Source organism: Borostomias antarcticus (assembly GCF_949987555.1).
Source record: "Borostomias antarcticus genome assembly, chromosome: 25".
NCBI classification, from domain to species: domain Eukaryota; kingdom Metazoa; phylum Chordata; class Actinopteri; order Stomiiformes; family Stomiidae; genus Borostomias; species Borostomias antarcticus.
In genome coordinates this window covers 10,332,956-10,360,455 of record NC_140258.1, presented here as the reverse complement: position 1 = coordinate 10,360,455, position 27,500 = coordinate 10,332,956, and the positions used below count along the sequence as shown (strand labels likewise).

Genomic DNA, 27,500 nt, shown 5'->3' with positions numbered 1-27,500 from the left:
GTTTGACCTGCATTTCTCTGTTGGCACCACAAGAGGCAGTAGTCCCAGCACACCAAAATAAAGTAGGACACCAACCTGCTGATCTCCACTGCACAAGTAGAGTAGCGGTGAAAGCATAGGACTCCCACCCGGGAGACGGGGGTTCAAGGTCCCAGTGGGGATGATTTTATGGGACTATACCCAAAACGTCCACATGGTCATCCTTTCACTCCAACCTTTACCCCTTGCCTTATAGGTCAGATCCTGTCCCAACCCCAACCCTTATTCTAACCCCAACCCACACTAGGGACTGGAAGAAGGACACCAAAACCAACCCACGATCTCCACTGCACAAGTAGAGTAGTGGTGAGAGCATAGGACTCCCACCCGGGAGACGGGGGTTCAAGGCAATTGGAAGCATTGAAACTGATATGTCCAGGCGACAAGACCTTAAGATCTTAATTTAGCAGACATTATTTCATGTCATTTCAATTCACAGCTATTTCAGTGGCATGACTAGCTTCCGTTCGACCAGTCCTGAACAGAAACAAACCAGCCATGCACATAAGCCAGGCTTGACCTGGCCTGGTTCTGTACTGAAGAGATACTAGCCCTCAGGAAACACAACAAGACCAATCCCAATTACATTTGACATGATGTCAGATAACAGCCAGTCACAGCAGAATACAGCCCTGACTTCTTCACTCAAAGAATAAAGACTCTTTCATAACAAACAACTATTCTTACAACCCTTCATGTAAGCTAATAGCCAGTGGTGTCATTATGTTATACTCAGTAAAACCTGCCTTTGATGGAACTATGGGCATTGCCTGACTGATGGCTTGAAAGCAGTGGCCAATCTGGGAGTAGACAGATAAAAGGGGTGGGCACTTGGGCTGGGAGTGAGTAATTGACATGGTCATAGTTCCAAGAACAGATTTGACATTGTGCTGACATCATTATTTTGGGCTTGATTCATTCGCAGTAGGCCTATAGTTGAACATGACAAGACAAAGTGTGTATAGATTAATCAACAAAAGTGATATCGAGAGCATAGGATCTCATTTTGGAATCATCAACTAGATCATCTGCATTAACTTATTAAAGACTATTTGATGATGCTAAGCCATCGTCAATTCTCACCTGCAGCCTCAGAGTGAAAAATGAAAGTGTGCAAAAGTGGACTCTAATTAATTGGATTTCTCCGCAGTCTAGATACTCAATATCTGGGACAGTGCCAAAGACAATATCAAGGTCTATATAATCTTTATTCGTGGTGTAAATTCAGACCCAAGCCTCGTCACATTCAAGTATAGGCCTTATCAAAGCCAAGAGTTGTTTTTTTCTTATCTGAGAGACAATGCTGTAGCAAAGCCCATAATTCATAAAGTTGTCATTCTGAGGCGGATGCAAAGATCTGAGGTCACGATCATTCCCTGCAATGTATAGCTAGTTCCTTCACGAGGTTTCTGCATCTGCGTCCATACTGTAACTTGTAAAGTGCTCTGGAGAAAACAGGAACAAAAATGTGTTCACTAAATAAAGCTATTTTCATCTCGGTATAGATGATATTCTCTCCATCCAGGCTGATATTCCCGGGTAGCAAATTAAAGCCCTTCTCTCTCTCTCTCTCTCTCTCTCTCTCTCTCTCTCTCTCCTCCCCTCCCCTCTCCATCAATCACAGCCTTTTCCGTCCTCTCTCTCTCCATCGCAGTCTCTCCCCCACCCTCTTTTCCCACTAACGCTGTAGCGCACCTGCTTCTCCTCGCTGCGCCTCCAGCGACTCCTCCAGCATCTCGGACTCCGGAATGATGCTCCTTCCTCCGGAACACTTCGGCAAAGCTGGTCGGCGGACACAAGACCGCATTTCAGTCTATTCAAAGCTACCGTGTCGTATTGTGAACTAAGGCATGCAGGCGAGGATTACCTGTTGTTTTTGGGGTTCCTTTCGACGCTCGCAATGAAGCACTTGCTACTCATAAACTGTCCGAGAGGAGAGTCGCAATAGCAGGACGCGCTCTCAAACGGAGAGAGGGTCATTTTCATAATCCGTTCGGGAACGAATTGGATTATTATCATGGACTATACCGAGAGCACAAAGTAGCCTACGCTAGACTGTTTTTGTGCTGAGAGCATAAAACAGACTGTCCCCGTGTGCGTAAAGAGGTCCTGCGGTCCTACGGTTGCGGATAACCGGCTGCACGTCCGTGGGATAGGCTGGGAGGATAGTGATGGAGTGAGAGAGCGCTCGGGTCGGATTTCTTTGAGCTCCTAACTTCGACATGATGAAATCCCTCTTTTTCAGTCGCTTCTTCATCCTCTTGCCCTGGGTTCTCATCGTCATCATCATGATTGATATCGACACTAAAAGGACGTCAGTGCGGGGTCGAGCCCTCGGCCGCGCAGGAAGCGCACATCAGCGGCACGACCGAACCAGCCCACCCGGGGGCAACCGATCCGTTCTCCCGGTAATATACGCCATCACCCCGACTTACAACCGGCCGGTCCAGAAGGCAGAACTCACCCGACTGGGTAACACCTTCCGCCAGGTCCCTCGCTTCCACTGGATAGTGGTGGAAGACTCGAATACGCGCACGGAGTTGGTGGGGCGCTTCCTCGCCCGGTCGGGGGTGCAGTACACACACCTCCACGTCTTGACGCCCCGCCGGTTCAAGCGGCCCGGGATGCCCCGTGCTACCGAGCAGAGGAACGCGGCTCTGTCGTGGCTGCGCCAGCATCAGTCACGGAAGGACCCGGGAGTGGTGTTCTTCGCTGACGATGACAACACTTACAGTCTAGAACTGTTCGAAGAGGTAACCTGTCAATTAATTACCGCCATATTCATATAAGCAAGTTCAACTTTATAAGCCTAACCCAAGAAAATCCACGGAATGCAAATAGGCTGTTTAATTAGGCTGTGCTCATCCACTGTCCTGGCTGCTGTGTCTATTTCCATTCAGCCCAGCTCTATTCTCGTGTTTGTGTGTGTGGATGTAGGCTATTCAAATCAATCATGGACTGGATTTAACTAAATAATTATCCATCTCTCCTCCAACTAGATGGCATGGTTTTATTCATGGCCAATTTCATTTTGAGATCAGTATTGACACAGTTGGTGTGTTATCGACACACTTAAGCCCATCTAAAACAATTGTTTGCTATGGTTCTCGCCTGCTGTGAGAGTCAGTTCTACAGCTCAGTAAACTACTAAATTTAGTTCTTCACACCAATTTCCTCTTGTTGATTTGAAGAGATAGACTTCAGGGTTCTGCCACCCATTGCTTCTGAAATGGGAAACAGAGAGATTGAGTCTGAGTGTGTGTGTGTGTGTGTGTGTGTGTGTGTGTGTGTGTGTGTGTGTGTGAGAGAGAGAGAGAGAGAGAGAGAGAGAGAGAGAGAGTGAGTGAGTAAGCCAGATAGTGAAGGAGACAAAGAGAGACAAAGAGAGAGAGAAAGAAAGAGAGAGAGAGAGAGAGAGAGATAGAGAGAAAGAGAGAGAGAGAGAGAGAGAGAGAGAGAGGAAGGAAGGAAGTTTCTGATGAAGTAGTACTAGGCTGCCAGATATGACCTGTTTTCCTATTCCCATTAACCAATGGTTCATGTTCTGATATGGAAAGATGGGTCTATGCTTTAGCCCAGAAACTGGAATAGGTTTGCCTCCTGAGTAAACACCGATGGCTTGGTTGATTGCAGGTCTGTGTCCCTGGCACATACTCCTGGTGATTGCACAGCTCCTGCCTGCTGTAATAGCTGGTCATAAGGGAGTAATAACCTGGGCTTGCGGTCACCTTGCATTGAACAGATAGCGGACGGCCATGATCATTATTCCTCACCGGTTTGGGGGCTTTCTAAAAGAGAAGCAGTTGTATGAATGAATCCCGCCCCAGACAATTAACTAGGATTGGTCTGTAGAAGAGCTGGGTCCGTGAGAGTAGATGGTAGGCTATTATAGATATGACCTTGTGAACACGTACAAATGTGAGGGTGTGGTTCACATGTTTGAGGATGTGAGATGGAACCCAGGAAGGAAGCAATAGTCCAGTGATGAGCGACACAGTGACACCTGCGACCGTAGTGCCCTTAGACTGGGATCTAGAGTTGACCCCTGCGGCGTCACTATGGAATGAGTTGAGGGGGCTGAATGTAACTAAGTTCAGTTGGTTAAGCTCCTCCAGTCCTCATGTCCTGTCTGAGGGTTGGCATGCCTATGGAGATAGGACTGTATCAGGACTTCTGGTCTCATCCAATCATGCAAACCCTCAGGAAACGACTACAACAACTGAGATTTCCTAGCCTGACGCCTCAGATGGCTTGTATTACCATCTGGGAACTCTCCATTGGAAACTGTTTGGAAAAGGGCAGGCACTTAAAAAAATACTTGGTGATTGGATGTCTTAGGTGTCACCATCGTTGATTGGCAAGATTGTTTTCGGATCTGGCACAAATGGATCTCTATGGAGAGTTTCCATACTGATCTGCGAGAGAGATTGCGAGATCAGGATGGTCTCACGAGGCGAGTGATTTCCACCGTTTCCCTGTTTTTTTATGGGCTGTGAGCAGGGCTGGACTGGGACAAAAAATCGGCCCTGGCATTTTTGGCCCAGACCGGCCCACAGGGCTGGACTGGGTGAATATTTCCTGCCGGGAAATGTAGCCCCAGTCAGGCCACTAGCCGAACCGACGCGGTGAGATGGAACACCTTCAGTTTCGTTTTGTTGAGGGGGGGGGGGGGGGGGCTGCGCGATTTGTTGACGGGGGGGGGGGGGGGGGGGGGGGGCGATTTCTTGACACCTGAAGCTAACAGAGGGAGGGGTGGGGCCTACATATGATTGGGCCAGCCCAGTGTCACTATAGAGGATGGTCCAATGGGCCGCTGTCCCTGCTCTATGGGCCGTTCGTTAGCTCTTTTTTTTTTTTTTTAGATCGGCCCACAAGTAGGTCCGGCCCACCGGGCATTTGCCCGGTACGCCACATGGCCAGTCCGGCCCTGGCTGTGAGTGAGGGGAAGCCAGCCGAAAACATTTTGCATAAAGACAGAATTATGGGATGCATTCCCTGTTCTCGAGCATTAAGCGGGTCACGCCTCAGCACAGCTCGTTGTGTGTGCGAGAGAGCGAAAGGTGGACAGAGAGGGAGAGAGAGAGAGAGGGAGAGAGAGAGGGAGAGAGAGAGAGAGGGAGAGGGAGAGGGAGAGAGAGAGGGAGAGAGAGAGCTCCTGTTGTGGAGGTGTCAGAAAACAGAACGTTGCACATTAATGCTCCCTGAGCAATCCTAGTCTATCCCACCTCTCCCGGCGGCCAGCTACTCCAGCTACTCTGGGTGAGGTTGCCGTTTGCCCCCCAGCAGGGAGACATGTGCTGGCTGATAACCGCAGCTCGGCCGGTACTGATACAGCCCTGCCCCGGGATGCTCAGCAAAGCGTAGTCAGCCTGTCAGTCATGCTTTGTGCCTTGGTCAGACCCCCCCACACACCCCAACTGCTGCAACTCCATAGTGGTCAGTTCATTCTGCACATCCAGGCCTAGTCTACAGGGACCAAATGTACAGTACAGAGGAGTAATGCAATGCATTGAATTGAGTTAAGGGGATATTGTATTGTATTATAAGCCATAATTAAATTACAACCAGACGGAGAACAAGGAGTTTGAGAATGAGGTACTCATCTAATGTCGTGCCATGTATTATGGCCTTCATATAGTGTTTGGAAAATAATTTAGGCTGTTTACACTTTTAATGAACATAATTTCAGGACACATCACTGGATGGTGTTGTTGTTAGAGCTCATTATTTGTTCTCTTAGAATGTTTTTGTGTAGTATTTTTGATGTTTCTGTGTGGCATTTTTAATGTTTTATTTTGTTTGTGAAGCACTTTGTAACCCATTTTGAAAAGGTCTATAAAAATAAATTGTATTATTATTATTATTATTATATTCCCCTCCAAAATTCTGTTTGTCCCGTGGCTACATACATGAAAAGCTGCCTGAGAGAGTAAACCACACAGCACCCAGAGCAGCTGTTGATCCCGAGCACACGCTCTGCCTGAACACAAAACCAACGGACGAGCTGTGAAACGTCTTCACTGGTGCGCATGATTTCCATTTGCCATGTTGTTTCAAATGTTCAGATGCCACTTAGAAGCTTATATGTGAGGCAGACCCAGTGAAGACACTCAAGAGTGTGAAAGAGTAGGGAAGAGAAAAGAAAATGTGAAATCCATTTCCATCAAACCCATGCCAACAATCATCATAATTACATACTGGAGAACTGGAGGCAGAAATGAACGATTCTCACAGAGAAGGATTGTCCATTGCTAAGTAGCTGAGGTAGGTGGTGTGGAGGAGGGAGAAGGGGGCGGGGGAGGAGGGCTGAGGAGGAGAAGAGGAGGAGGAGAAGACGGGCTGGGTGTGAAAGTAGTCCCAGTTTCCATGCGAGCGATCTGTTCTCTCTGCTGGTCTCCCTGGCTTATTTCTGGATTTCTCAGCTATGGTCCCCTCCCCTCCCTTTGCCCTCTCCTCTCCGCTGTCAGAGCTCTCTCTCTCTCTCTCTCTCTCACTCTCACTCTCTCAGTCTCTCTCTCTCTCCCTCTCTTTCTCTCTCTCTCTCTCACCCTCTCTCTCACCTCTCTCTCTCTCTCTCTCTCTCTCTCTCTCTCTCTCTCTCTCTCTCTCTACCATTTCATTTCCCTCTGTTTTACAGTCCTTCTTTCTACCTCGCCTCTCAGCGCTCCATTAACCTCCTCCCCTTTCCTTTCTCCTCTCCTCTCTCCCATTCCTCTCCTCCGCCATCCCTCTCTCCTCCTCCTCACTGACGAAGGACCAGTGTGAGCGAGGCACTCTGAATGCTGGCTTTGTCCACCCAAAGCTCCAGCTAGCCTTGCCCTCCCGCCTCTCCCCTCCAACCTCCATGCACAGCTGGTTCCACAGCGACCGGGGACACAATGCCTTGAGAGCAACACACACACACACACACACACACACACACACACACACACACACACACACACACACACACACGCACACACACAGACACACTCTCTCTCTCTCTCCCTTTCTCTCTCCCTCAAAAACAAACACACCACTCAGGCCCCCACCTCCCACACACACACACACACATATCACGCATCGTTGCATCGCCATTTCATAACCTCCTCATTCTCCTCTAATTTGATTCATTCTCTCCCCCCCGTCCCTCTCTCAGCGCGCTAGCCATGCATATTAATGACACATGGAGAAAGGTTGATTAAAATCATACGCAGAGATGCTACCCAACCAGCCGGGCTTGAAAATAATGCAGTGACAGCGTTCTCTCCAGGACAGAAAAAACAACATGTAGAATACGTAATATATGATGTAATTGTCATGCATCCCTCTTTGTTTACATATAGGAGACATTGAGTGATATTTCAGAATGCTATCAGGGTAAATGCAGGCTATGCTGATGTCTACCTTCAGGTGCCCAAACGTTTCCCAGTCTGCTTTTCTTAGTGTGCATTTGGAATTGCCACAGGGTCAAAGTATTGAGAATAACACAAGTGATTAAATCTAGTGTCATTTAATTTGGTTCAGTCAGGTGATGTATCTCCCTCCACGATTCTATTGGTCCCTCAAAGAACGCATCTCTGATGGTGCGAAGCCACTCTGCTCACGCTGTAGGCAGACGAGCGCAGTTAGGCATCCTGGGATTTTTGGGCCACCTAAAGGATGGAGCAAAGTTTGCCTCGAGGCAGGTGGGACACTTCATGGGAGTGACGGGAGTACATGTCTATCAAAGTGACATATACTGTTCATTAGGGGCAATGGCATTTCAATTCACACATCAACACGGTCAATTCACCCCACAATTGACATAAAATAGACTTTTATTTCTTATACTTATTTTTATCATTTTATTTATACTGTATTATAGTTTCTCATTTTTCTGCTGTTTTACGATGTTCTTTTGTCATGGCATTACTACTGTTTTTACAGTTTTTACTTCTACCATGTAGTTTTATTATGTTTTTAGATGATTGTAAAGCACTTTATAACATTGTTTTGAAAGGTGCTACACATATAAAGATGTGTAATATATTCTTAGACCTCTGAACATATTTATTTTTTACACATTAGGAGCATGATGCACACGCAAGATGAAAGGTAGCTTCAACTCCAGATACTCTGCCTATTCAGATTCCCTCAGGTGTAAGTTAGGAGGCTCCAGGGAAGAAAGGTTGCGAACCACTGACCTACATGTTGTAAGAAGTAGAAGTGAATCAGTAGAACACTTTTCATCAGGCAAATGCTTTGATAGTTCTGAATAAATATGCATCACTTTCTACATTAGCTTAATATAATGTTTTTGAGAGAGCGTGTGATCAGTTTGGTATAGACCTTGCTGTGTTCACTAATCTAGCCCCCACAGATCTGTGATGACAGGAAGAAGGGAGGATTACATTATTAAACTCTTCATCCATGCTTAATTCTTCCTCAACTACAGGGGAGGAATTACACACATTTAAACGTTAAAAGTATATTTTCTGGAGACATGGAAATGTTAGTCTCATGAATCCATCCTGATCTAACGGGCTCTCATTCAGTTTCTCTCCACAGATGGTGGGCAGAACAGCAGTCAGGACAGTCCCTGATTGGCCTGGTCACAATGTAATCAGAGAATAACGGTTTGAGATAGGAGGCAGTCCAGACTGATCAGCGGAATGAAAGTGAATGTGAGCTCGAGAGATCAGGATGGTCTCACGGTTATGGAAAGGTTGCATTCAGGAATGAAAATCCCCTCACAACAGCTATCAAAAAGCACCTCTGTGCCTAATTTGAGGTACGCCGTATGTCATATTACCGGTAAATAATAACAATTAAATAGCTAGCTGACATTGCCTCTATATTTCAGAAATGCTACAAGATGGTGTTCCTTGGTTCCTCTAAAAAGACTGGTCCGACCATGACTCTACCCTTGAGTCAAAATGATGATCACACCTGAGAGCCAAACATTCAGCCTCTCTTTTCATCTGCGTTTTTATAGACCAGAGCAGGAGAAGCCTTTGAAAAATGACCCAGGAGAGGAGAAGAGGCAGCAGGAAATAGGAATGAGGGGGGGGGGGAGGGTTTTAGCGTCGCGCAAGCAAGCAAGCTCGAGGGGGGGGGGCAAAGCATTAGCGCACAGAGGGCTTCAAAGCTGTGTGCACATTGCTGAGGGGAAGAGAGAAAGAGATGGAGAGAGAGAGTGGTGGGGGGGAGAGGAAGAGGAGGAGGAGGGAGTTTCTTCTTCTTCAGGGCTGGTAGGAAGAGCACATACATTAAATATTTACGCCTTGCTCTGTCCATTGGGGTGAGGAATTACACAGCGCAGCACTGTCCCTTCATAAAGAAATATGTTTTTGTGATTCGTGGTCATTGAGAGAAATGTGCTGTAAGCTGTTTTGGGGTGTTTGGAAGGAGAACGGATGTCGGTGAGTGATAGTTGTGCAGACTTGAAAAAGACAAAACAAACACATACAGTACGTAGATTGTACCGGAGATAGATTCACAAATAAGATTCACAGGAGATAAGAAGAGGACACACACACACACACACACATGCATGCACAAAGGCTTGTGAATGACAGAGAGATCTGAAGACGGACATACACACACACACACACACACACGCACGCACACACACACACACACACACACACACACACACACACACACACATAAACTCTCTCTCCCTCTCTGTCTGTCTCGCTCCCAGCTATGTGTAAATTCATTCAGTGTGAAAATGGAACTACCGATTCCGTTCTACCACCCTGTCTCATTTAGTGCCACCCTGGCTGAGGCAGAAGACACTAATCATTTGGTGATCATACAATAACGGAGCGTGTCTCAAAAGTCTGAATTTGCCTCCTCTCCATGTGTGTGTGTGTGTGTGTGTGTGTGTGTGTGTGTGCGTGCCCGCCCCGCCCTTCCTCTCCCCTCCAGATGCGTGGGGCGCGGGGTGTCTCGGTGTGGCCCGTGGGACTAGTGGGCGGGCGGCGCTATGAGCGCCCCCTGGTGTCCGGTGGTAAAGTGGTGGGCTGGTACACTGGCTGGAGGCCAGACCGCCCGTTCGCTATCGACATGGCAGGTAAGACCACCGACCACACCCACATTCACAATGTCTGATGGGAGCATGGATGTAAACAGATCTAGTATCTCTAGAACCAGGAATGCTGCCCAACAAGGGGGTGTGAACTGTTCCATACTGCAAACAACATGGAAGATGGTCTCATGTAACAAGCAGCAACAACCACAACAACAACAGCAAAGCATGTTGAAGTACAGTGGATTGCCATGCTCACCAATTCAACCTTCTCTCTCTCTGCACTGCCTACCAGAACCAATACACTGCTCCCCAGGGAAATGATGGTGTCACACACACACACACACACACGCACACGCACACGCACACGCACACACACACACGCACACACACACACACCCCTGGGTGTTGTAGTATGTTAATTAATGCACAACAGGAAAAAGACTGCTCCTCTCTTCCTGTTACCTCTCCTCTCTTCCTGTTCTCCCTCTCCTCTCTTCCTGTTCTCCCTCTCCTCTCTTCCTGTTCTCCCTCTCCTCTCCCCGTTTCCTCTCATCTCTTCCTGTTCTACCTCTCCTCTCTTCCTGTTCTCCCTCTCATCTCTTCCTGTTCTACCTCTCCTCTCTTCCTGTTTCCTCTCCTCTCTTCCTGTTACCTCTCCTCTCTTCCTGTTCTCCCTCTCCTCTCTTCCTGTTCTTCCTCTCCTCTCTTCCTGTTCTACCTCTCCTCTCTTCCTGTTTCCTCTCCTCTCTTCCTGTTACCTCTCCTCTCTTCCTATTCTCTCTCCTCTCATCCTGTTTCCTCTCCTCTCTTCCTGTTCTCCCTCTCCTCTCTTCCTGTTCTCCCTCTCCTCTCTTCCTGTTTCCTCTCCTCTCTTCCTGTTTCCTCTCCTCTCTTCCTGTTCTCCCTCCTCTCTTCCTGTTTCCTCTCCTCTCTTCCTGTTTCCTCTCCTCTCTTCCTGTTCTCCCTCTCCTCTCTTCCTGTTTCCTCTCCTCTCTTCCTGTTTCCTCTCCTCTCTTCCTGTTCTCCCTCTCAACCGTTCCGTTTCCTCCTCCCCCCATCATCCAGTTCCTCTTATAGCTGCATGCAGACACCACACACAGCCGCTACCCCACCTGCTCAACACACTCAAATATAGACCCGCTAGCCATCATAGCCCTCAGTGTATTACAAGACAATATCCAGAAGTCTGCAGCATGGTGAGAATAACTACTCCCTAACAACCTCCTGTCCAATCTCATCCAGTGTTTTTGCCTCATTTTCCGTCATTGTGAACACGCTGCGGTGTGTGTTCGGGCTGCTGCTGGCCTAACCATGTGGGCTGTTTTGTTAACAGCACAGAGTCCCCATATCTGCTCAATTTCATTTACGGAGGCACAACGGGCCAGAGACAGCGGGATGATTTAGTATTATTCTCCTGTGTGTGTGTGTGTGTGTGTGTAATGTCACACACACACACACAATGGCCAGCATGTGTATCTATTTCTCACATACTGTATACAATACATTTGTATTCACGCACGCGCTGCCCTGCCTTACCCATAAATATAATAGAGATGAGGCTTCACCCGAAGAGCGGTTCGAGAGCCCAACATGAAAGGCAGTGTCCCCTTGGAAGATACGAACGTAGTGACAAAGTGTGACAGGTTGCACTGAGCCAATGCTAGTGAAGGAGTTATGACCTAGGAAAGGAGATATGTCGTAGGGAAAGAGATACAGTATGACCTAGGAAAGAAGATTGTATATGGACTACACTTATATAGTGCTGTTATCCAAAGCGCTTTACAATGGCCTCTCATTGACCCATTCACACACATACACACACACCAATGGCGGCAGCTGCCATGCAAGGTGCTAGCCTGCTCATTTGGAGCAATTTGGGGTTCAGCGTCTTTGCCCAAGGACACTTCGACATATGGACAGGAGGAGGCGGGATTCAAACCGCCGACCCTACGATCATTGGACGACCCGTTCTACCACTGAACCAAGACCCCATGCCAGTGTCACTCATACATCTATCACCTGCACTGTTTATACTTTTGAAAGTACTGGATTCTGTCGTGTGAACGACCACGACAGAACCATCAATCAGCATTGTCCACAGGGAACATAGCTGTCACCATGTTGTTAATAACACCAGGCCTGTCTGATGTGCTGAAGGGTTTTGTGCCAGAGGCATGATAGGTATGCAACTGGGCACTAGTCTGAACCGATGTGTGTTTGCACTCCTGGGCAGGAATATTTCAGATAGGCACTGATCTCCATATAACTTGGATTAGCTGCAGGTAAAGAGATTTCTATCTCATAATTGCTTCCACATCCATCCATCTTACCTGCGGTGCTTTGGTTTCTGTGATTTCCCTGTGGTATCAATCACTGCTCAGTAAAGCCCGACAGGGCGTACAAATATCAGATGACTAGATTAGTGGGGGGTTTGTGGGTGTGTGTGTGTGTGTGTGTGTGTGTGTGCGTATGCGTATGTGTTAGTTTGTAATATGACGAAATTCAGGAAACACAAACACAGAACTTAATATGTTGAGTGTGTATCTTTGACTGTGTGTGTGTGTGTGTGTGTGTGTGTGTGTGTGTGTGCGTGTGTGAATGCGTGTGTGTCTCTCACTCTCACATACGCACACACGCATGCACACACACACACACACACACACTCTCTCTCCCTGGGTAAAGGGATCTCATGTGAATACGGTGCTTCTGTAGCAGCGGCCTAGAAAAGACTGTGTGCTCACTTGAAACAAGGGTTGGAAGAGGCCCCAGCGGTTCACCAGCTCCCAGGGGAACAGCAGAGATGCTATCCACGACAAGAATGGATGAGACACCATGCAGCACTGTATAGTTTATCGTCACACTGCCCTGCATCACACACACACAGACACACAGACACACACACACACACAGACACTCATTGTCCCATATTTTGCATAAACGTGATCTTCTTTCACCTGAAAGAAACGTCCTATTGAGAGGGCCATCACTATAACCCAGTTGAGATACTTTTGAGATACATCTTCCCTCCGTCCTTCTATAATATTATGTGGTTGTCTTAGGGACGGCAATATTTACATCCTGGTACATTTAATGTACTGGTTTTGCATGTGGTTTCCTTTCACAACACATCTTTTCCACAGTCTCTTAATGTCAGTTACCATTAAGCTATTAAGAGTGCAATGACATTTTATGTGAGCTTATTGGGGATTGTTGTAAATGACATTGTCTGCGTTCTTGACAGCACTGTACTGCTCTGTATTGACCTGTCCAAAGCCTTTAATACAGTAGCTCATTCACTTTTAATAGATAGACTAGCCTCTGTTGGCCTAGAACACCTGCCAGTGGTTTGCAAGCTGTCAAATATAACTTAAGTTATTGTTGCTGACTATATTCACTCCATCTTTCTGGAGGTCACTAAAGGTGTACAGGGTCAGTTTTAGGGTTAGGGTTACTCTTCACTCTGTATATTTTTAGGGGTCCCTCTTGTATTTGCCAATATTCTGAATCTTCTTCCTACAAAGTCTGACATCCCATGCATGAAAAATCACCAAACCTTGCACATACTATAGGTCCAGTCCTATGCTTTAAGTAGTCAACTGGCATTGTGGGCAAATAGTCCTGATGGTGGCGCTACAGCAACTGTCTGAAGTTTAAAACATTAATAATTCATGACAAATCAGCCATACATGCTACTGTATCACTTTGCAACCACCACCAAAATGTAGGCCCAACTGAGCAGAAAGTTCCAGAATGCTTTGAGATGGTGTTATGTAGCATTATGAAGTCCATCACTCCGTTTTTCTTCACAGCTTTTTGAAATATCAAAAACTGAGCCCACAGCGCATCAAAAGGTTTTACTGTAAATGGTAAATAGACTGCACTTATATAGCGCTTTTCCACCTTAGCGGCACTCAAAGCGCTTTACAATGGCCTCTCATTCACCCATTCACACACACATTCACACACCAATGGCGGCAGCTGCCATGCAAGGTGCTAACCTGCTCATTGGGAGCAATTTGGGGTTAGGTGTCTTGCTCAAGGACACGTCGGCGTGTGGACAGTCGGAGCAAGGATTCGACTGTCCCACCCAACCGCTGTAAACAGTACTGCATGCAGCTACTGCAAATACTCGGTCAATAAATGTCAGATGTTAATAAAAGAAAATTACAAAATGTTCATATTATGGTAGTGACATTTTCTAAATTTTATCTCAAAAACTGAATTTCTGTTGACAACCCTGCTCAACACCCGCCTAGAACTACATCTGTCCAAATTGATTGATTGGCCACTGATTGAGCTCAGCTGCAGTTACTTTGCAATTAGCAAGATGAGACAAACAACACTTTTCAAACAAAGGCAGTGGGTTGGCCGTCCTTGGCCACAAGGAGAACGCAACACTTTCTTCTCTCTGTTTACAAAGCAATTTTACAAAAGCTACCAAATTACCTGACAACCCTCATAACATGGTGTTCTAGTCATTACCAGACAAGGTCTCAGGGTTGGTTAGGTCTTGAGGTCCCTCGAGTCAAAACCGAACTGAGAAAAATTGCTTTTAGTTATTGTGCTTCTAGAGCATGGAATAAGCCTTAACATTGTAATATTGGATGCCTTAGTCTCATTGCACTCACAAATGCAATAAATTAATCTGAAATTGAGGTCTGTGGGTTAACTTTGCCACAATGTTTATCAGCTTGAATGTGTAAAATGTATTTATGTACAGTATGCTTTTGTATTGTTTTATGATTTTTAAATACTGCATGGTTGTAACCAGGGAACCATCGCAAATGAGAACTTGGTCTCAATGGGTTCGTCTGGATAAATAAAGGTTTAATCAAATAAAAAATAAATGTTGGACATCATATTGGTATAGTCAGATAATGTCTTGAAAATACTACTGTATACTTTCATCTTCATCCATTCGATTATTGTTTGGCTGTGAACAGAGAATATCACGTCGGTAAAAGCATGAGAGGCTTTGGAATAATAGAACATTTCTGAAATGCAGTTGCTTCCGACATATTCTCTCCCTTACTGTTAAACGTTGGGGATTTTGTTTTCAATGTCATTATTTTCCATGTCTGATAAAGAATATTGGCCTGGAATTTTCATTTTTGTTCACCCCCAGTATTTGTGTGTGAGCGTATCACTCTGGAAAACAGTTGTAACACCTCTAGATTGCTCGACTGATGAAAAGCAACACATGGGATGTGAGAATGATGTGCTTGAGGTGTGATGTGTACCAGACCTGTACGATATGGTTTCTGAACCATGCAGTCATCATCTTCCACCTCCTCCTCCCCAGGATTTGCTGTGAATCTCCAGGTGGTCCTGGGGAACCCGCGGGCGCTGTTCAAGCGGAGGGGCTCCCAGCCCGGCATGCAGGAGTCCGACTTCCTCAAGCAGATCACCACGGTGGCCGACCTGGAGCCCAGGGCCCACAACTGCACCAGGGTCAGGAGCACTCTTCCTACATCACACTCTGAACTTTGACCCCATGCACTCACTCAGACCTCAAAAGGAATGCAAGGTGTAGATCTAGGTGCATGTCATATTTTGCAGAGCGATCGGAATTAGACAATCCTATCTAAAAACATCAAAGGAACTTGGAGTGTACTGTCCCTTTAACAGGAATTACTGTGGTCACAATTGTTACGATAGCTGAATCCCAAATCACGCATTTAGGCGAAAGTGCAGAGCACTCGCGGCCTTGTGGCCTTACATGCGCGGAGCAGAAAATACCCACAGTCCACCGCGTCTCATGTGACACAGTGCTTGAGTGCATCCGAGTCATGATCCCAGTGCATCACACATAAATGATGACATTTGCCGATAACACATTTATCTTGAAATCCACATGCTGCAAACATATCCCACCTAACATAAATTTTAAATTCTTATTAAATTAAAACCGACGTCAATTTGCAGAGCCGAGCGAAGCTGAGGAGCGCGTCAGAGCAGCCTCTGCGTCGGAGGGACGCGGCAGCCAATGAAAACGAAGTGGGAGGGGCATTGAGCTAAACTGGCTTGGGAATCGTTGGCACGCCGCTGGAAGTGCTGTCCCATTTAATTCATGGCCCTGCACCCTCTGGCCCTTCCAGCTGACGTCAATTAAGTGCTCAGGCCGCAAGTGCGAGGGGCCGCAAGGGTGGTTTGCGCACTCAGATTGGGATTCAGCTGATGAGAACAAGACTAGTCCTTATTTACCCCAGAGTCTCTGTTGTGACCTCAGCATTGACATCAGCTCCTCAGCCAATTATCAGTAACATTTGTATGGGAGACAACCCATCAACCCTAGTCAGGTAAAATACTGCTGCTAGGATCAACAGAACGTGCAGAACCATTAGCTTGAACCCCCTTTCTCTCTCTCGAAACAACTGAACATTATATCCACCTCTGGATGCTAAAGCTGTGTTCGGAATCGCTCCCTCGTTCCCTCACTCCCTATTCCCTATATAGGGTTCACCATGTAGTGAACTACCTAGGGAACGGAGAAAATGTAGGGTACATGCACTGTTCCCTGCAAATCAAGGTGAATTGTGGGTAATAAATAGTGGACTATATAGGGAACGCAAATTCCGTGGAGAATTCGGACACTACAAGCAAAATGGCTGACGCCCTATATAGTGCACTATATAGTGAATAGGGAGCGATTCACGAACACAGCTTAAGTGTGTTGAGGAAGGCCAAAGGGAGTTGAACACAAACACGATTCTCTACCAGAACCTTCTTCCCACCCGTCTCCTCCTATAATGTGATATCACTCCTCTCAGGCTGACAGTCAGACATGACATCGTCCGTGTTACTTAAACACGCTAAGCAGAAAGCGATTGGTCCAAGGACAGTCACGTTTCAGAGAACGGCCACAAATTAGCCGCCAACGGTAGTGCAGGCATGTAAACCAAATGGTTAGGATTACTAGGCTTAGGCATTGTTGACGAGTGGCTAAGGTTTGGTTTAGGGTTAGAAAAGCATAAGAAAAAAGCTTTGCTATGGTCCCTCGCTCACAGGCGAACACCTTGTAAGCCCATCCATCCTCCTCACAACAACCAGCCTGAACGGGTGCACGTCTTTCATCTATGAATCAACCTTGACACAGTGCTTTCAACCAATCTGGTGCATGTTGGGATTAGCCTGCAGTGTTGTGAGCCTGTGTGATGCCTTCTGTAAGACCAGGGCGCTCTTGTGAAGTACACTGACGGAACACCACAGAAGACACTGAAAGAGGAACAAGAATGAGAGACTACAAGAATGAGATATGGGAAAGGAAAAAAAGAGAGGCTGAGAGATGGGTGGAGCAAACAGAGAGAGAGAGAGAGAGAGAGAGAGAGAGAAAGAGAGAGAGAGAGAGAGAGAGAATGTCAACTAGAACGAGCATGTTACCAACAAGCATCTGTACGGGGGGCTACCAAAGCCGATTGAGAAAGTGGCATCCAGGAGGATGAAATTGCTGGCGAAAGAGAGATTTAGGAAGCCACGCCTTAAACATGAAGAGAGGGTACCAGAGAGGAGGAGAGCAGACAAACATCTGTGCTGGCATGGGGTCTTCCACCCCTGAATGCATGTTGTGGCCCTGTGTGCACCAAAATTGAATGGGTTCTAAATTGGCCCATGCTACACCCCTCCACCAAGTTTCATGAAAAGCGGTTGGGTAGTTTTTGTATAATCCTAGAATGAATGGTGGTGAATGGCCCGGCCTGGCTGTGTTTAAGCGGCGCGTGGACCCGGCCCGTGATTCGGATCCGCTCCAGAATTGAATGGGTTGTTAGTTGGCCCATGCTACACCCCTCCACCAAGTTTGGTGAAAACGGACGCACGTACGCCACCGAAAACATGACCTCTCGCCCAGCTGTCACTGGGGTGGAGGTAAAAACCACCTGTTACCAATCAACACGGCCCATCCCCCACGCCCACACCAGCGATGCCTGGCTGTGCAGGGAGAGAGCAGGCGTTCAGCCATGATATCTTTCCCCACAGGGCGATAACACATCTCAGTCCTGAACCAGCAGAGAGGGTGGAGGAGAGAGAGAGGGAGGGAGGGAGAAGAGGAGTAGAGACGGTGGAAAACGGCCGCTTGTTAACATGGTGTTAGAGGGGGTTTGTGAGAGGGATATGATGAGGTAGTCTCTCTTACACACACACACACACACACACACACACACACACACACACGCGCGCCAGAGCAGTACCATCCCAACACACCACTATAAATCCCACCACTGCAACTTCAAAGGCCTCACTAGCTGCGACATTAGGCTCGTTAGATATGCAAAACGGCCCAATTAGCAGCACCATGTGCAGGAAATGACACGTTCCACCTGAGCAGAGCTTGTGAACCACTGGCGCTACACACTGAGCAATTCATCATGCCTGTGTGTGTGCTCCCACTGAGTCTGAAATGGGGGAGGAAGTACCGAGGTTACTGTAGGCTATTAAAAGGTAGACATATCGGCCTGTTAAATCCAATGTGCTTGTTTCTATTCAAATTATATTAAAATGCAATATCCTTGCAGAACATTCACATATTTAGCAGAAACCGTCATAGAATGCTTGCTTTCACCAATCCTGTGAGAATGTAGAGGGAATATATTTGTTTTTCCATTTTGTTCATTTTTTTGTTGGCTGCAGAAAGAAGGGGTCATTTCCTACAGACCAGCTCTCTGTACACAAACACTAACACCCCCCCCCCCTCTCTCTCTCTCTCTCTCAGGTGTTGGTTTGGCACACGCGCACAGAGAAGGTCAACTTGGGTAACGAGCCCAAACATCGACTGGACACTGTAGTCATCGAGGTTTAAGGACTGGGACATTGGGCCAAAAGCTTCCAAACCAGACCACCGGTTGGATGGTCAGACCGTGTGCCGAGAGCTTCAAGATGATTGGCCCGACAGTTTGATCACTGTACAGTATTATGTCAAGGCCATTGTCAGGATGCACTACTGCTAAACCATATGAATGGAGGTGAATTGCCAGCCGTTTACACTACTGATAGCATCTTGCTATAACATTGGCTGGACGTGCATCAGCCTTTGATCGACAGGAATTTGGACCAATTGCATGAATCAGAACTCTCGCCTAACTGTTCATGAGGAAATGAGCATTTTGCTGCTGATTGGCTCCCACCCCACCGCAGACCATAATCCATGGGGGTGACCCCAGTGGGCTCGGCTGGGGGTCTGGTGCAGCCCTGTTCCCAAACGCACAGCCATTCTCTCAACTACTGTATGTGGGGGGGGGGGGGGGACAGTGATGAGGGACAGAACTCTGTGTGTGTGTCTGTGTGTGTGAAAAACATAATTTGAAAGCATATTAAGGCTGTGTGAAACTGAACAAGACCTCTGTGTGTGTGTGTGTGTGTGTGGGGGTGTGTGTGTGTGTGTGTGTGCACGCGTGCACATTAATGGGAATGTTACACACTGGAATACAGGGACAAACTCCAGGAATACATATTTTATTCCAAATGACCCTCTTGTGAAAGAAAAGATAAGAGACAACTAAACCCTTAAAGTGACTTGCAATAAAAGAGTCATTGGACAACAATGATGGCTATTCACGGTTTAAATGCATGGAAATAACAGTTTATCTCTGTACTAGGCACCAGAAAATGTAAACACATTAGAAATAAACCTGGAGGACAAGTTCCTTGTCTGTGTTTGTCTGCTCTTATTTGTTTGTGTTACTGCATCTCATTATTGCATGGCAGAGGGACCCTGTCTATGTGGATGAATCTCTGCCTCAGCGCTAGGCTGCATGTCTGTGTGTGTGTGTGTGTGTGTGTGTGTGTGTGTGTGTGCGTGTGGGTGGGTGTGAATTGCTTTCTCCTGATACTCTACTATATACTCCTTTGTATTCCATATCCCAGTATTACAGTATATACAGTGAGATGTAAAAGGATTAGACAATGATGATGTCGCCAACGAGACCAGGAATTGGATGTGGAACCCATTACTACCACGGGGTTTGATTCAGGCACATCCACGGAGAGCACCAATTAGCTCCCAGTGTCAGTACACTTTTTTTCCCAGAAGGCTCCTCTGCTAACACGATTGGTCATCCAGGTTTATTTGCCTCCAACTGTGCTTCTTTGTACTGCACACAACCAAACTCCACAGTAAGATGGCGGACGACGGAACAAAGGACGACTGGGGATGATGGGTCAGAGTCACGTGACGAGAGTTTGGCCAACTGGAAGAGCTGGGTGCCATACTGTTACCTTCTAGCATTTTATTCCAGTCGTCTGTTCATGATATGCACTCAGGTCCCAATTCTACTGCTGTTGAGTCGATGACCATTGGTTGAGACTCACGAGTCTCCAAACGCTTTGCTTAACTAGAGGCTGAGGACTTTCATCCAGATTTTGTCTCTTAAAGCAATATTTATCGCGATATTTGGACCTTTACGAACATGTCTGGTGCCAATTCTCCAATTAGATTTACTAAAAGTAAGCTGAATCGTCCAAACAATACCTTGACATTTATTACCTTTTAAAACTTGCGCCCCCGGGACGCAGCATTCAGTCGAAGTGCGCATGCGCAACGTTGGGCTTAAACAACACAGTAGTAGCTAACTATTCCAGCGTCTATGGATATCACGGACCCTTGCGCCGAAATTTGGGAGTGGCGGCCCAATATGCCACTTCCCCAGTGGGATCTGGCCATACTCAGATCTTGCTAAAGCAGGGCGTGAACCCTGACCCCCAGTGGGCAGCAGCACCGGAACCCGATGCTTAAACTGCTACACCACCGCGGACCCGAGTTTTTTTTGACATTGGTCAAAACCACATTTTCAAAATGCCTTGAACTGCCATTGGTCAATACTACCTGGGAAGGACTAAGATGGCAACCATGGAATGATGTGAGAGATTAAAAAAAAACACACAAAAACACACACTCTAGCATTGAAACTCCAGTGGCCAAACTCTCCATGATGGCTCTGGTTGGGGGTGGGGGGGGGGGGGGGGGACTCTAAACACAGAAATACAGTACTAGTCTGCTACAAGGCCCAAAAAGGTGGTTAGGTTGGGGGAGGGGTGTATATAGTACACACAGGATGAGGGTGGGGGGCGGGGTCACCATCAGGATCGCCAGTACCTTCCATGTAAATACTATCTCACTACTGATTTTGGTAGCTATATATTACTAGACCTGCCCCCCCCCCTCCTTATATTATTGTTCCAGCAGCTTTCACTCCCAACATGTTTTTTTTCTTCCCAACAACAACAAGAAAACCAATTTCGAAGTCGAAATAAAATCTGACGGTTACACGGACAGGAGAGCTGCCGGTATGTTTTCACACACAACCCCCCCGTTGCTCTGTTCCTCCACCCCTCAATCAAAGAGAACAAGTTGGGAGGGGCTTCAAGGGAATGATGCAGTGGGGAGGAGGGGTGCAGCCCAGCAGTCTATAGATCGCCCTCTCTAAGAAGTGTCGTGTTTTGGAGGGGAGGAGGGAGAGGGGTGGTCTGCGTTCCCCCGGTCGCTCCGTCTCTTACTTCCACAGCTGGTTGCTGAGGGTCTGGCCTGAGGGAACGTCTGACCACCCCCCCATGGGGACTCCTGGTTGGACGAAGCCCGCTGGCACCGCCCCTGTGCCACCCGTGGCCATGCCCGCCATTTGCTGGGTCATCTGAGAGAGAAGACAAAGAGATAAAGGAGGGACAGAGAGAGAGAGAGAGAGAAAGCGATGGAGAGAGATATAGAGAGAGAGAGAGAGAGAGAGAGAGATAGAGAGAGAGAGAGAGAGAGAGAGAGAGAGCGATATTTAGACGATTGGATCTGCACTGCTTAAAACGCTCAATCAATTTCCATATCTAATATCTAAGCAAGCTACCCAGTTCTTCCATGGTGCTTTCACACTTCCTTCCTCCTGCCTTCCTCCTGTCAACCACCTCTCCTCTCCTGACGTGTCTGCTTCCTCCCTCTCCTCTCCTGACGTGTCTGCCTCCTCCCTCTCCTCTCCTGACGTGTCTGCTTCCTCCCTCTCCTCTCCTGACGTGTCTGCTTCCTCCCTCTCCTCTCCTGACGTGTCTGCTTCCTCCCTCTCCTCTCCTGACGTGTCTGCTTCCTCCCTCTCCTCTCCTGACGTGTCTGCTTCCTCCCTCTCCTCTCCTGACGTGTCTGCTTCCTCCCTCTCCTCTCCTGACGTGTCTGCTTCCTCCCTCTCCTCTCCTCACGTGTCTGCTTCCTCCCTCTCCTCTCCTGACGTGTCTGCCTCCTCCCTCTCCTCTCCTGACGTGGTCTGCTTCCTCCCTCTCCTCTCCTGACGTGTCTGCTTCCTCCCTCTCCTCTCCTGACGTGTCTGCTTCCTCGGCCTCCAAGTCCTCCTTTCCGTTCTCACTCGACCTTATTCATTATAAATCCACCTTGGTGGCCCTGCAGCATCGAGTGTGTGTGTGTGTGTGTGTGTGTGTACCTGTACTGTATGTGTGTCCCAGAAAGGCATAATAATTCCACCCATTTCTTTTGCAATTGAATGCCACTAGACACCTCCCCCCACACACTCACACACACAAACACACACACTCCCCACCACGTTCACATGGTTAAAGCCCCGCTGCATTCCCACAGCACATTTCACACACACACACACACGCACACGCACACGCACACGCACGCGCACACACACACACACGCGCACACACACACACACACACACACTCACTCACTCACTCACTCACACACTCACACACTCTCTCTCTCTCTCTCCCTCTCTCTCTCTCTGCACATTGCACCCCTGCATCAGACTTAGGCAGTGTCTGGTATGTGTGTGCGTGTGTATGTGTGAGTGTGCGCATGCGTATGAGTGTGTGTGCAAGTGCCTGTGGGTGCCTGTGTGTGTGTGTGTGTGTGTGTATGTGTGTGTGTGTGTGTGTGTGTGTGGAGTATCAGTGAAAGCATAGTGATTTATGATCTCTCATTAGCCTCCCGCAGTCATCAGGATGATGAGGCCCGCTGCAGCTCACACACACACCAACACATAAGGTAAGTGGGTGTGCGCATGTCTGTGTGTGTGTGTGTGTGTGTGTGTGTGTGTGTGTGTGTGTGCGCATTGTGGGAGGAGGGGAGTTAGAAGAGAGGGGGGCTCCTCGGAGATGTGCTGTGTAGATTACCCCACTGACACCCAAAGCATATGGTACTCTTTGTGTGTGTGTGTGTGTGTGTGTGTGTGTGTGTGTGTGTGTGTGTGCGCGAGAGACACTGTGTGCATCATACTTGGCACCTCCATTGATAATCTCGTAGCTGCTGCTGAACGCCAGACATGAATGTGCGTGTGTGTCTGTCTGAGTCTCCAGAGAGAGCGTCCTGATGAGACAGAGCATGTTCACCTGGTTCCTATCTCAGTCTACGGTGTGAGAGAGCGTCCTGATGAGACAGAGCATGTTCTCCTGGTTCCTATCTTAGTCTACGGTGTGAGAGAGCGTCCTGATGAGACAGAGCATGTTCACCTGGTTCCTATCTCAGTCTACGGTGTGAGAGAGCGTCCTGATGAGACAGAGCATGTTTACCTGGTTCATATTCCACTGGGCCTGCTGCTGCGGCATGGCGTACTGAACTGGCCCCGCCCCCGGCGGCAAGGCCCCGCCCATCACGCCCTGCTGCATGCCCATGTAGCCGTTGGGCGTCGCCACGCCGACCATCACGCCAGAGTTCTGCCCCATCACGGCGCCTCCTCCCTGGCCCATGGCTCCGCCCATCATGGTGGCAGCGGGGGGCATTGCTCCGCCCACGCCGGGGTAGGACTGGAAGTTGGACGCGGCCTGGGCGGGGAACTGCATCTGGGGCTGGCCCATGTAGATAGCAGCTGGAACTGTAGACACACACACGCACACACACACACACACACACACACACACTTTGGAATGAACTAAAACAAAACAAAAACAAACATGGTTTATTGGTCTTGTGGGATACCGTCACACACGTGCAATGGGCGGCGACACTTTGAACACACACACACGCATTAGGGTCGCCGATGACCCGTTTCTCTGCTCTTAACCCGTCCTGTTCTTCCCCCATCGGCAGGCGGGAGCAGACGGTAGGTGTGTGTGTGTGTGTGTGTGTGTGTGTGCCGCGCCCGGGGACCAGTCCAAGTGCACCTGTCTGTCTTCGCCAGGGAGGGACAGGGTTAGCCATCTATTCTTCTGCATGTTCCTCTGCATCGTTTTGGGTTCTTTATGGGGGAGACCCTTGTGAACATGCCAAATCCACACAAGAGAAAGCCCACGAGAACTTGCTCCCTAGTGCTAACGGCGTCTCGGGCGGGAATCGAACCCCCAGGACGTTCTTGCTGTGAGGCATGTCAAATGTCATGTAATGAGGTCATGCAGAGGAGCTCGGACACCTGGCTTGTCTTATTCACACAGACCAGCTGCCCAGGACTGCAGACAGTGAGTGACACCCAGCCAGTCTCTCTTGTGTCTCTGGTAGACTAACGGCTGGGCAGTCAGGTTGGGTACCGTTACTGTACATGTCTGAGACTGCTAAGTATCAATACCAGGCACGCACGCACGCACGCACAAAAAGAGGTGAACAGAGACACACACAGACTCAGAAACACAAATATGAGAGACAGACAAACAGTCAAACAGACTAGAGACAGGCAGACAGACAATCAGAACGACACGCACACACACACACACACACACACAGACAAAGACAGACACATGCACAAAAACAAAGGATGTAAAGATAAGTAGGGAGTTAAGGTCACCATATGCAAAGTTGCAGCACAACTATGTGGAAGGGAACAAAGGGTGTGTGTGTGTGCTTTAACATTACTATACATTGTGGGGACCAAATGTCCCCACAAGAATACTTAAACATGAAATGTGGTGAGTTGTGGGAACACTCACAAGTTTAGGGTTAATTTTAGGGTCAAAGATTAGGGTTTAGGGTTTGAGCTACAATTATGGTTGAGGTTAGGTTAGGGGTCAAGGTTATGGGTTTAGGGTTAGGGTTAGGTGAGGGGTAAAATGTTATGTTTAGTTTTAGGGTTTAGGTCTGGGGTTATGTGGCGGTCCCCACAAAGATAGGACTGTGTGTGTGTGTGTGTGTGTGCTGTACGTGTTACCTTGAGCAGGCTGCGGGGGGTTGACTGTGCTGTTGCTGTAGAGGGAGAGGATGGAGTCCTTGGACAGGGGCTTCTTAGCCCCCTCCTCGGCCTTGCTGCTGGTTCCGCTGCTGGTTCCGCTGCTGGTTCCGCTGCTGGTTCCGCTGCTGGCGATGGTGCTGCTGCTCTTGCTGAAGAGGTCCAGCCCTCCCTGGGGGTCAGGGGGAGCCGAGCTCCCAGACGAGGACACCGCTGGGGCTTTACTGGCGTCAGTCTGTGTGTGTGTGTGGGGAGGGGGAGGGGAGAGAAATGTCATGTTTGTGTTTGTGTGTGCGCGCGCACCATGGATGTATTAGGCGCGCACACACAAACACAAACATGACATTCGCTCGTCTTCAGGCTCAAGTCGCGGGACTCGATTTCAATATTTGGAACCTTCGTATTAGCGTGAAGCAAGAGGCATGAAAGCTTGCTTGTCAACGTACGTGCGATCGCTCACATGCAATCAGTTTCACGCGCAGACCAGCAGACCCCTGGGATGAAAAGACACTACTAAATGATAGCTGAGAGAGAGAGAGAGAGAGAGATAGAGAGAGAGGGAGGGACAGAGAGAGAGACAGACAGACACTTAAGGTGGTGTCAACTTAAGTGAGACAGATGATATTAATTAGTCTGGTGTAGAGAGAGACACAAGAGACACAAGAGCCTGAGTGTGTGTGTGTGTGTGTGTGTGTGTGTGTGTGTGTGTGTCTGTGGGGGTGGGTGGGAGGTCCACACACACACACACACACACACACACACACACACACACACACACACACACACACACACACACACACACACACACACACCAGTATGATAAAAACCATTTAGGCACACAAACATCAACACAACCATTAATGTACCTGAGAAAGGATGGAGCTGAGAAAAAGCAACACTTGCTAAAGGGTGTGTGTGTGTGTGTGTGTGTAGGCGTGTGTGTGTGTGTGTGTGTGTGTGTGTGTGTGTGTGTGTAGACTTGAGCCTGTGTCGGCAGAGAGGTTGGCTGAAGAGGAGGAGGAGTAGAGAGGAGCGGAGGGGACAGGACAAGAGAAGATTCATGAATAAGATAAGAGGAAATGAAGCGCTTCGAGATAACAGAGTGACCGCATCCCAGCGCACAGTCACACACACACAGGCTCACACACACACACGCACACACACACACACACACACAGGGGGCTTTGTGTGTATGCCACTCGGCTGCTTAGCAGGCAGTGCTGCCCCTCCGCCTCTCTGCACTCCCTTTCACTGGGGAGGGAAGGTGTGGGGAGGAGGAGGAGGAGGGGAGGAGGAGGAGGAGGAGAGGAGGCGGCTCTCGGCACTGTTGCCGTTTGTGGCGTTTCGCGACGCGCGCGCTTCCCGGCGCACGCGCGCGGTAACTGGGTCCATGGCAGGCGGAGCGTGATGGAGTGTTCAAGCGGGGTATCGGGGTTCTAGAAGCGGGTGTTGTCTTTGCCCCGAGGGCAGAGCGGTGTTTTTAACGCGCTGTGTGTGTTCGGAAGCATTACTCTAGAGGGGGGGGGAGGGGTGGGAGAGGGAGGGCGTGTGGGGAGGTGTACGCGCATGTGTGTACTGTGGATACGTGCGCGCGCGTGTGTTCATGCGTGTGTGTGTGTGTGTGTGTGCCAGAGAGGCCGAGGCATCGAGTTAGAGTGCGAATAACACATCGATATCTGCCTATAGTGCAAGAAAATATGGTTCAATGTTCGCTCACATGCGGGCACACACACGCACACGCACACACGCACACACACACACACACACACACACACACACACACACAGGGAGCACACACATGAGCGCATGCACGGGCGCGCAGTTGGCCCGGTCTCCTGGCATCTCCTGTCTTCCAGCGTCTATATCTCACACATCCATTCCCTGCTGCTGGTTCCCCACCAAGACCTGAATTAGAAGTGGCGTTTCCTTCCAGAAGCTCTCTCCCTCAACGCCACCATCCCTCCCCTCTTCTACAGCGGCGTGTCGTCTCCGAGAGACCGGCGGCCACGGCGGAGACTCGCAGCCGCGCGCCAAAACACGTACGGACGCATGTGACCAGGCGTAGACGCACGCCTACCGCACACGCGCCGCACAGCTTGCATAGAATCAGATGCACACTCGATACAGGAACGCACGCACACGCACGCGCACACACAAACACACGTGCACCCCCCTCTGACACACCATCTGTAGAAGACAATCCTACTGAGCTGTGTCCTTTGGACAGCAGGTTAGTGTGTGTGTGTGTGTCTGTGTGTGTGTGTGTGTGTGTTTGGACTAGTTTACTAACAGAGCACAAAGCTGCCCAATGGGAAAACGGGAGGGGGAGAGAGAGAGAGAGAGGGAGGGAAAGAGAGAGGGAGGGAGACAGAGGGAGAAGG

General features: G+C 48.6%; 2 protein-coding genes across 3 annotated transcripts in view; one reads left to right on the top strand and one right to left on the bottom strand.

The window, feature by feature from the left end:
• Positions 1-2,261: 2,261 nt before the first annotated feature.
• b3gat2 (beta-1,3-glucuronyltransferase 2 (glucuronosyltransferase S)) lies at positions 2,262-18,830 on the top strand (the record flags this gene model as incomplete). The annotated part of the gene is made up of 4 exons (XM_084458629.1): positions 2,262-2,792; positions 9,934-10,078; positions 15,339-15,487; positions 18,744-18,830. The coding sequence occupies 4 exons, from the start codon at positions 2,262-2,264 to the stop codon at positions 18,828-18,830; spliced, it is 912 nt and encodes a 303-aa protein (XP_084314755.1).
• Positions 18,831-21,054: 2,224 nt separating this feature from the next.
• Positions 21,055-27,500, bottom strand: part of LOC311325995 (stromal membrane-associated protein 1-like) — a 42,259-nt gene continuing 35,813 nt past the window's right edge. For both annotated transcript variants that reach the window (XM_084458817.1, XM_084458818.1), the window contains exons 8-10: positions 25,102-25,354; positions 23,537-23,838; positions 21,055-21,657 (exon numbers count right to left, since the gene is read on the bottom strand). In XM_084458817.1, the coding sequence (XP_084314943.1) occupies positions 21,520-21,657; positions 23,537-23,838; positions 25,102-25,354 (693 nt within the window). In that variant the 3' untranslated portion in view covers positions 21,055-21,519. The remainder of the gene's footprint in view (positions 21,658-23,536; positions 23,839-25,101; positions 25,355-27,500) is intronic.